At 29.3% G+C, this 11,463-nt stretch overlaps 1 protein-coding gene across 1 annotated transcript; it reads left to right on the top strand.

The window, feature by feature from the left end:
• Nucleotides 1-7,011: 7,011 nt before the first annotated feature.
• Nucleotides 7,012-9,696, top strand: LOC149884161 (myb/SANT-like DNA-binding domain-containing protein 3). The gene is made up of 3 exons (XM_090097906.1): nt 7,012-8,288; nt 8,595-8,740; nt 9,118-9,696. The coding sequence occupies exons 1-3, from the start codon at nt 8,002-8,004 to the stop codon at nt 9,459-9,461; spliced, it is 777 nt and encodes a 258-aa protein (XP_089954032.1). The 5' UTR covers nt 7,012-8,001; the 3' UTR covers nt 9,462-9,696.
• Nucleotides 9,697-11,463: the final 1,767 nt, after the last annotated feature.

The following is an 11,463-nucleotide window of genomic DNA, read 5'->3' on the forward strand; positions in this document are numbered from 1 at the left end:
TATGCGGCTTGCGCATAAAATTGTTCCCCAATATAGATTTATTTCCGTAGCGGAAAAAAATTTGCGGAAAAAAAAAGAAAAAAAAAAAAAATAATTTCTTTTATTTATTTGCGAGGTAAAGAAGATAATTTTATAGCAGAATTTTTTAACTCATTAGTAAAGTAGTCACTCAAATATATAAGGAGATCTAGAGGGGGAGCGCAAAATACCTGAGCCCATAGATTTTTGGGGCTGATTTTTGTTTAATATTTCACTGGTATTTTAATTTTTTCTACATTTTCTTAAAATTATTATACCAATACTGCCAAAAGGAATCCTATTGGAATTACTTAGTCCGAGCGTCTGAGTACTTGTAACCGTGCCTTTGAAATATTCTCATAAATTTTATGAGAATATTTCAAAGGCACGGTTACAAGTACTATGACGCTCACCAGCTGTGAGCAACCTTTAACACGGATTATTAGTAAATAAATCAATAACAATTTAACTTATCTGAAATGTATAATCATGTGACCAGATCGACAAAAAGGCTAATATTACAACCTAGCCAGCACGGGAACGTATAATTAACGTTTTGGACGCGTTCTAAACGCATGCAAGTAAAGACGCTCAACGATGTCCTCTTTGGGCGATTAAGTTCCATATGCGTATAAAGTTGATCCTGATATCCCAGCTGACATTTGGTCCGGAAAAGACGTCTTTGAACGTTCAAAAGACGTTCAGAATTTCTTTTAAACGTTCAAAAGATGTTTGTTATGCTTTTGGAGCGTTGAATTTTGTAATCACAAACATTCTTGAGCTTTTTGTGACTTTAACGTTCAAAAAACATAACAGTGACGTAAGTGAATACAGAATTATAATACAAGAGCTTTTTTCAAAAAAATTTAAAGTAACAAAACATATTTTACATTACAAAATCTACAAAAATGACAGTGTGGATTTCTTTTTCACGGCCACAGCTGCCTTTTCTATCCCCCTAAAAAAGTAGAACAAAAAGTATTGAACGAGTGTGTCATTAAAATCTTCTAAGTCTGATGCCTGATTCATGAAATATGAATCAAGTAATTCACTTCGTTCACGTACCATAAATATAAATTAAAGTTCATATATTAACTTTGAAAAACGAAAAAATTGTCTTGTTTTTATACGTGTTACAGGATATACACCCTATCAAACATATTTCTTGACTCTCATTGTCATCGAATCTGCTTATCCAGCAGGTAAAAGAAAAAGTTTTAGTACAAAAGTTAATTTGAAAATTTTCACTAAACTTTTTCACTAATACTTTTTTCCCATATGCTTAATGTTTTTAACAGAATTGTGGCTATGAAAAAAGCCTTTTTTGTGATGATTGTGATTGCCTAATCCGAACAAGACGCATCTTTTGTATTTGCATACAGCATTGACATCATAGATAGAAAATGTAGATTCTTCAAACAGGTTTAATCTTGTCTTCTGAAGGTATCAATATCTACACAAGCAAAAGTCTAACTTTCAGCATGCTCTGATAAAACCTTGCAATAATAAACAAAATAAAATATATCTGGTATGCCCTATGATAAGAATAAGGGTGGAATGCAAGAACCGAACTTCAAATTTGAAGTCGAACTTCAAACCTAAAGTGCGACTTGAGCGAATGCACAAAGCGAACTTCAACTCAAGTCAGACTTGAAAACCGCTAAAAATAGACCTTTTTCAAGTCTGACTTCAAACCAGACTTGAGAGAGCAAAAATTCCTTCCGAATGCAAAAACCCAACTTGAAATTTCAAGTCAGACTTCAAATCTCAAGTCTGACTTGAACGGAATGCAAGAAGCGAACTTGAACTGAAGTCAGACTTGAAAAACGAGAATTTTTGAATTTTCAAGTCATTTTTTCAAGTCTGCTCCAGACCAATCTTGAAACCAAACTTGAAAAAAAAAACAGACCGCCATTATCATTTTGCTGATGCGTAACAAAACTTTACTATTACTATATAACTTATTACAACCTTTGCAAGTATGAAAATGAGTTTTTAACAAGCAAAAGTAGTTACTTGGGTATATTGACGTGATTAATTAAAAAATTACATTGTGAAAGTATATATGTCCATGAATTCATTACAGAAAACTGAATATTAACATTGCGAAAACGTGTGTCTTTTAAAACATCCTGTAACTCGTATGTAATGATCCAACATGTCATATTTTGATGCCGTTAGAAATGTTTATTAGCTTTTTGAAATGTCGAACATCCTAGCATTATAAAAGGCTGTTGATTAAGGCACATTTTTGTGATACAGTATAAAAGTATAAATAAATAGTTGCAGTTATACAAAGAGGTGATACGTGTAAAAGGAGTAAAAGAGAGTTCATGAGAAGTAGTTACAATTACATGAAGTATTAAAAAAACTTTTTTTTAAATGTTCAAAAATGAATCGGTATGAGCTGAATTTTAGAAGAAGAAGAAGAAAAAATAAGCCAAGTCACATACCAAGGTTTATTATTGACAGAGCTAATCCTTTAGAAGTTTACCACGGTATAGAATTTAAAAGGTGCTACAGATTTTCCAATAAAAACCTTTTTAATATTAGCTAATGACATTATTAACAACAATTTTAACAATCGAGGGTGCCCTCTTTCAACTGTACAACAACTGGCTATTGCATTTCGGTTTTATGCTACTGGTTCATTCCAAGTGAGTAGATATTCAAGAAATGGTATCAGAAAATGGCACCTTCTTATTGTAGATTTTACATTACGTTTTTAAATAACAACATTTTATACCAACAAATGATAATATACTTAAGTAACAATAAATAAACTCTCTTAGAGAATAACAGGAGATTTGGAAGAGCTGAAACTCAACTGTTTGTCCAGTGGTTTAGAACATTTCAATTCAAATGACTAACAAAAGATATCAGTACATAAAGTTTCCAACAGAAGCTGATTCTTTGATAATTCAGCAAAAGTGATTATAAGTTTTCATGGATATCTGATTTTGCTATTTCATACAAACTTCAAACTTTTCTTAGATAAAGAAAATATTTATATTTATCAACCATTATTTAGATTTTACCAAATTCAAAAAATCCCTTTTTTTACCGAAACAAAAAGGGATTTTTTTTTGAATGTTGTTCATGTTTCAGGTGATTCTGGCTATCCTTATAAACAATATTTAATGACACCTTTTTCTAACCCAAAAATGAAAATGAAATCAGATACATTTATAGCTTGAGAAGTACACACATGTTGAATTTTGTTGTTGAATATTGTTTTGGTATATAAAAAAAAAAACAATACCCTTGCCTTAACATTCCCTTAGGAACAAAACTGCAAAATTCCATAGCTATAGTAATATCCTGTTTTGTGCTTCACAACATTACCCTTCTACAAAATGATTATTGTGGAGGCAATGAAATACAAAATAGCAATGAAGAATGTGGTGCTAAAGCATTCATTAAAGATATTTTTGCAGAAACAAAGCAAAAGTCAAATTTCAGACTTAATTTTTTTTAAAAAAATTTGTGTCTGATAATGGATAAAGGGTCTAATAACAAAAGCATTATTTTCAAATATTTATACAACATATTATTTCAAAAGAATTACATTTTGTATTTCATAATAGTATTATATATGAAAAAAACAATTTCACTAAAAAATAAAGTGATAAATTAAAACATTCCAAAAACAATTTGGATCTGATATTGTTAGAAAATAATAATCCTCACATAGAATAATTCTGTTGTGTTGCTTTTTTAAAACTTTGTGAAAATTTTAACTGTGAAAATTTTCACAAAGTTTTGTTTGTATTGTTGCTTTTTCTGGAGAGAGTTTTTTTTTTATATCATCTATTTCTATTTGTTTTTGCATTAGTTCTTTATCAAGATCATGAATTTCATTATATTGCTTTTTTGTATTTTTTTTTATTAAGAGATTTTTGTTTAACGTTAAACTTTGTTCTTTTTCATGTGTTAATGAGCAAGATGCTATCAATGGTTTTTAAAAGTTTTCTTTTCTGTTTCTATAAGTGGCCCAATAATTTCAGAAGTAATTTTCTCAGTATTTTTAAAAAAAACCATTATTTTCATTAAAGTATTAGTAAAAAGATAAATAAAAATACATTGTAGTATAGTATCATCCCCAAAAAGCGTCAAAATAAGATTCTGCATTTTCTAGAACATTTGCATGTATTTTAATTCAAATGGAATCTGTTAAAATGGAGAAATCAAGAGAAATTGTCTTGATCACTTAAGTGGTACATATGACCAACCGTTGTTTACCAACAACTTAGGATTTGGAACTGAAAGTGCCAAGATGAATTTATTTTTCTGATGAAAAATACATAGCAAGAACTTTTTTTTTTTTACTGTTATTAACTTTTTATTTAATCGTATATTATACAAATATCATAACACGGAATTTGTTTCAGTAAAAGGTTTTTCCCGTAAAAAAAATCCATTACCGCTATTGGTTGCGAAGTGCATTTTCCGATAAACGCCCTAAATTCAACGCCTCGACTATTTTTCAAGTTCGACTTTCTCAAGCACCAGCTTGAAATTTTCAAGTCTCGTTTACGCATTTGCTTAAGTCAATTTTTCAAGTCTGACTTGACAAAGTCGAACTTGAGATTTCAAGTCGAACTTGACTCAAGTTCGGTTCTTGCATTCCACCCTTAATATTTGAGAACTTTCCATTCAATTTAAAATATTTAGTTTTAAGTTAAAGCTTTTTATATACGTTTGAATTATGTTTAAAAAATGGTTAAATTTTCAGATGGACGTTTGTACTATAATAAAGATGAATCTCAACGACTTGTCTTATATAGTCAAGAAGAAAGAAGGAGGGTTCTCAAAGAATGCCATAATGATGCTGGTGGGGCACATCAAGGTAAGAAGGTAAGCATAGTAAGAACACAAAGTAAAGTTAAAGCTTTATACTATTGGATGTCAATTACATCTGATGTGGAAGCATGGGTTAAGTATATGTTTATTACTTGCTTTTTACATAGGTTACCTGTTTATTTTCCTAATAATATCAAGAAAATAGACATGTAACCTACATTAATAATGTACACTTTAAGTTGTATAAATTATATTTTTCTAATTAAGTAATAGATAGTCTATATTATAGATCAAGACATGTAAACAATGTCAGTCATTTGAAAAAATTAAAACAATTGCACCACAACTACACCCAATTCAGGTTTCTGAAAGATGGGCAGTTTTAGGACTTGATCTAATTGGTCCATTTACAGAAACATTAAATGGCAATAAATATGTTTTAACAATAGCAGATTTATTTACAAAATGGATTGTTGCTAGGGGATTGCCTGAAAAATCTGCTGTTGCTTTAGCTACTGCTTTGGTTAACACTTTTCATATGTATGGTCCACCAGAAAAAGTAATCACTGATCAAGGAAGAAAATGTGTAAATGAGGTAAATGCTAAAAGGTTTTCTAAAACTTTCATCTTCATTGTGGTAGTTAAATTTTTTTATTAATTATTTTTAATTTTTTTGTTATATAGCTTAACCATAAAATTTTTCAATTAATGGGTATTAAACATTCTGTGACATCAGCATACCATCCTCAAAGTAATGTTCAAGATGAACGCACAAATCAAACTTTTAAGCGTGCTTTAAGCAAGTATACTAATAATGAGATGAATGACTGGGATAGGTTTGATATTCTTTATAATTTTAACTCTTTTTCTCTAAAATGTACAGTTTCATTTATTATTGATTTCTTTTTTGATGATTTATATTAGTTACACATCTGCAATTGCTTATGGACTGAACATATCATGCCAGAAATCTACAAAGATGACTCCGTTTTATCTCATGTATTTAAGACATCCTCCAGGTATTGAAGTGATAAATGTTCAGAATAAGACTGATGATAGTTTAATTAGTAGTTTTTCTGAAAAAGTATCTGATTTTGCAGTAGAAAAGCTAGTTAATGATTGTGAAGCTGTAGAGAAAAAAGTTAGAGAAAATATAAAAGTTGCTCAAGAAAAGCAGTGCAAGCAACACATGAAAAAAGTTTCAAAAAAAGGTGTAAAGGCGTTTACATTTATAGCTAATGATCAAGTGATGAGGTTAAATGCAAGAAAGCGTGGTCGCAAAGGTGAGCCTTTATCTAAGGAGTGGTTGGGACCATATATTCTTATTGCTTTAAATGTGAAAGGTCAATTCACTTTAAAAAACCTTAAGGGTGAAATTTTAAAGACAAAAGTAAATGTTTCTCAGCTTAAACCTTATTATCCATGTCAAGACATAGAAACTAATATTCAACATCAAGAGGCGACTCATTTAGATTTGTCATTCCGTAGTTACCCAGAAATAAATATAGTTCAAAAGACTAGATCTAGTCAAACAATGTTATTACAAAATCAGTCAGATATTAAAAACATAGACCATATTCATTCTTATTCACCAAAAAACAGCATTACAGTTAGTTTATCTGTGTTTGAGAGTATTTTGAATCAAAACATGTTAATAGGTATTGAAATTAATGCTGCTCAAGCAATATTAAGAAATCAATTTCCTGCTATTCAAGGTATGCAAGACACTTTATTAGTAACTAATCTTATGTTCAGCAAACAGTCACAGGAGATGCTACAAATTTTGCATGACGGATCCCTTCACTGGCTATTGGTTAGCACACATGGTTGCAGTGATGGAGTTATTAAAATTTATGACTCAATGAAGAAACAAATGCCAACTTTGCATGTACAAAACCAAATTGTTTCAATTATATCGTCTTCTAAAAATACAGTTATTTGTCTATACCAACCATGTCAGCAACAAATTGGAGGAATTGACTGTGGTTTGTTTGTAATTGCATTTGCAGTAGATATTCGTATGGGACAAAATGTTGCATCCATTTTGTACAATCAATCTGCGATGCGCCAGCATTTGCACAATTGCTTTACAGCAAAGTATTTTACATCATTTCCAAGATCATATTTGGAAAAGACAGTTTATAAATGTGAAAGTAGTTCTGCAATTTTTAATGTTTGTTAATGTGGATTGTCTGATAATATGTAGATTGTTGTGTAGATTGTCTAATAATAGATTATAAGTTCAGTATAGATTAAAAAGTTATGCAGTTTAATAGCTGTAAAAATGTTTTTCATGTTTCTTGTGAATCAGTGGCAGAAGCTTAAAAAATTAGTGCATGGAAATGTCTGTTTTGTATTATTTAATAATTAACTTTTAATTTAGCTTCAGATTATTTTAGTTTTCTACTAATTAGACAAGATGCTGGGGTTTAGTAATTTTGATAAATCAGTGTAACCTGAATGTATGGCACCTGGCATCCCCTAATACCTAGTCTATGAATGGATCTATACTTTTTCATTATCACTTTTATATATAATATTTATTTTATTTCAGGTATTAATGTGAGAATTTGTCAAAGCAAACATTAAGGGATCGACTTATATTAATGTTTTAATGGTAAAATGTGTTTTGCATCAGGAATTAAGTTATTTTGATTTAGGGTGGAATGCAAGAACCGATCTTGAGTCAAGTTCGACTTGAAATCTCAAGTTCGACTTTGTCAAGTCAGACTTGAAAAATTGACTTGAGCGAATGCGTAAACGAGACTTGAAAATTTCAAGTTCGTGCTTGAGAAAGTCGAACTTGAAAAATAGCCGAGGCGTTGAATTCTGGGCGCTTATCAGAATATGCACTTCGCAACCAATAGGGGCAATGGATTTTTTTTACGGGAAAAACCTTTTACTGAAACAAATTCGTTTAATAATATTTGTATAATATACGATCAATATATAAATTATATGACAATATAAATTACAATTTAACTACAGGTATTAGTTTAGTTAATCATGACACTTTTACAACTTTAAAGCAGTGAAAAGGAAAAGATAACAAATAAATGTGTTATTATAGTCTGTTTTTTTGTTTACTGCCTATTCTGTTTCCTTTTATCAAAATGAAAATTTTGTCGTAAATATTTATGATCGGAATTGCTCATCATATAAAAGAACAAAAATTTCAAAATGCATATCCACTATAGACTTTTTGCTTACTTTGTAAATATTTGTAAAATGAATTCTAAAAGACGAATTTTCAGTCAGCAAGAAAAATCACTTTTGATCAATATAATCAAAGTCTACAAAGACATCGAAGAAAAGAAAACGGATGTCTCCCTTAAAAAAAAAAAATCTTTGTGGGAAGAAATAACGCAATTATTCAACAGCCAAGGCATCGGAGTTAAAAGAGATCAAAAAGAACTAAAGAAATGCTGGATGAACTCAAAGCAAAAAGCAAAACAATTTGTTGATTTGTAAGTACCAAATAAAGAAAAAAAAACAAAGATTATTTTTATAGGCAAGCACCCAGTAAACATAAGACATGTTTTAGACATCTAAAAGAAGTCTTGTGTACATTTAGCAAACGTTATTTATATCGAAAAATGTTATTAAAATATGAATTGTGGGACAATGATTTTCTTGTCCAAACTGTATGGTTACCAGTAAAGTTTATACAGTGCTGGACTTCTCTCTGTCAGACTTTTACAACATGTTTTCTTGTCGATATTACTTTAAAGTTAATAATATGGGGTTTTTCTAACCAACTCTTTGGATTTTAGTGAAAGAAAAGAGCTAAACAAAACTGGCGGAGGTCCTAGTCAAACTCCTGTTCCGTCACAGGAAATTGAAAGCGTTCTGCAGATATTACCACCAAAATCATTGAATCCTATTTTGACACCATTTGGGGATGATGCTATACTGCAATGTAATTTTATTTTATTTTTTAATTTTATTTCTTTTTAATACTATATATTTATTTATTTTTTTAATTTCATATTTTATTTTTCAATTTTATCTTTTTTCTTAAATTTTAATGAAAATTAAGGTTTTTTACAAATACTGACAAACTAATTATTTTAAACAAACTTGGTTTTCTCAATGCTAAAACTATATATATATATATATATATATATATATATATATATATATATATATATATATATATATATATATATATATATATATATATATATATATATACACACACACACACACACACATATATAGACATATACATATATATATATATATATATATATACACACATTTTTCATCATTTAAATATATTATTTATTTATATAGGTATTCCGAACGAGTCAATGGAGATCACATATGGAGACAGGACTTCTGATACTATTGGGCCAATCATAGAAACAGAGAAGAAAACTTTTACTGAGCCTTTGATTGCATCTGGTTCATTAACACATGAAAAAGAACAATGCTCAACATTAAAAAAGATATCTCTCTCTAAAAAAATCGAAAAAAAGCAATATAATGAAATTCATGAACTTGATAAAGAACTAATGCAAAAACAAATAGAAATAGCTAACATAAAAATAAACTTACTCCAGCAAAAGCAACAATACAAACTAAAAGAACATGAAATTAAAATGGAAATTTACCAAAAAAAATTGTCACAGTTATAAGTATTAAAAAAAACACAACAGAATTATTCTAATTGAGGAAAATTATTTTCAAACGACATCAGATCTGGTGTTTTTTATTTTATGTTTTAAATTATTATTTTATTTCTTAGTGAAATTGTTTTTTGATATATAGTACTAATTTGAAATGTATTTTTTTTTTTTTGAAATAATATGCAAATATAACTTTTATCTATAATCAGACACACAAAAAAGATTTTTTAAAAAAATTGGTCCACAATTTGATTTCTTTTTGCTTCTCCATAAATATCTCTTGTAAATGCTTCAGCGCCATCTTCTTGATTGCTATTTTGTATTTCATTGTCTTCCCAATGATCATTTTCTAGAAGGGCAATGTTGTGAAGCACAAAACAGGATACAATTATGGCTATGGAATTTTGTAATTTAGTTCGTAAGGGAATGCTAAGACAAGGAAATCGTTTTTTTAATATACCAAAACAACATTCAACTGCCATACGTGTACTTCTCAAACTGTAATTGTATTGGATTTCATTTTCATTTTTTGGGTTTGAAAAAGGTGTCATTAAATATTGTTTACAAGGATAGCCAGAATCACCTATAACATGAACATGTTGGCGAGCTTCTAAAACTTCTTTAATAGCTGAGTTGGAAAAAACTCGTGAATCATGAACACTTCCAGGCCATTGAACACAAGCAGATAAAATTTCTTTTGAAGGACCTGCAATGACCTGGCAATTCAAAGAAAAAAACCCCTTTCTGTTTCGATATATTTCTGGGTTTTCTCCACCAGGGTTTATTATAGGAATATGTGTTCCATCAATTGCTCCTATACATCCTGGGAATCTTTGAATTTGGTAAAATCTAAACAATGGTTGACAAATATAAATATTTTTGTTATCAAAGAAAATTTTAGAGTTTGTATGAAATAGTAAAATGCAAATATCCATGAAAACTTATAATCACCTTTGTTGAATTATCAAAGAATCAGCTTCTGTTGGAAACTTTATATACTGATATCTTTTGTTGGCAATTTGAATTGAAATGTTTTTAACTACTCGACAAACAGTTGACTGATTAACTTTCAGCTCCTCCAAATCTCCTATTACTCTCTAAAAGAGTGTACTTAATTAGATCAAATCATACAAATTTAAATGTGAAGTACTTTATTTATTGTTACTTGAGTATATGATTACTTTATTTGTTGTTATAAAATGGTGTTATTTAAAAACATAATACAAAATCTACAATAAGAATACAATAAGAATACAATACAATAAAAAGGTACCATTGTCTAATACCATTTCTTGAATATCTACTCACTTGGAATGAACCAGTAGCATAAAACCGAAATGCAATAGCCAGTTGTTGTACAGATGAAAGAGGGCACCCTCGATTGCTAACATTGTTGTTAATAATGTCATTAGCCAATATTAAAAAGGTTTCTTTGGAAAATCTGTAGCGCCTTTTAAATTCTATATCATTATAAACTTCTAAAGGATTGGCTCTGTCAATAATAAACCTTGGAATGAGATTTGGCATATTTCTTCTTCTTCTTCTTCTTCTTCTAAAATTCAGCTCATACCGATTCATTTTTGAACGTTTTAAAACAATTTTTTTTTAATACTTCATATTATAACTACTTCTTCTCGTGAATTCTCTTTTACTCCTTTTACACGTATCACTTCTTTGTATAACTGCAACTGTTTATTACTAAATGGAATTTACTTTTATACTGTATCACAAAAACGTGCCTTAATCAACAGCTTTTATAATGCTAGGAAGTTCGACATTTCAAAAAGCTAATAAACATTTCTAATGGCATCAAAATATGACATGTTGGATCATTACATACGAGTTACAGGATGTTTTAAAAGACACACGTTTTCACAATGTTGGTATTCAGTTTTCTGTAATGAATTCATTGACAAATATACTATCACAATGTAACATTCTAAATTAATTACGTCAATATGCCCAAGTAACTACTTTTGCTTGTTAAAGACTCATTTTCATATTTGCAAAG

Source organism: Hydra viridissima, unplaced genomic scaffold (genome assembly GCF_058129835.1).
Source record: "Hydra viridissima isolate aposymbiotic clone 2 unplaced genomic scaffold, HvirCarnegie_v1 scaffold_9, whole genome shotgun sequence".
Taxonomy (NCBI): domain Eukaryota; kingdom Metazoa; phylum Cnidaria; class Hydrozoa; order Anthoathecata; family Hydridae; genus Hydra; species Hydra viridissima.

Bases quoted from the DNA above. Each gene is read 5' to 3' on its own strand.
- LOC149884161 (XM_090097906.1), top strand. From the start codon at position 8,002: ATGCATATCCACTATAGACTTTTTGCTTACTTTGTAAATATTTGTAAA. The intron at 8,289-8,594 runs GTAAGTACCAAA...TTTGGATTTTAG, and splicing joins GCAAAACAATTTGTTGATTT to TGAAAGAAAAGAGCTAAACA. The intron at 8,741-9,117 runs GTAATTTTATTT...TTATTTATATAG, and splicing joins GGATGATGCTATACTGCAAT to GTATTCCGAACGAGTCAATG.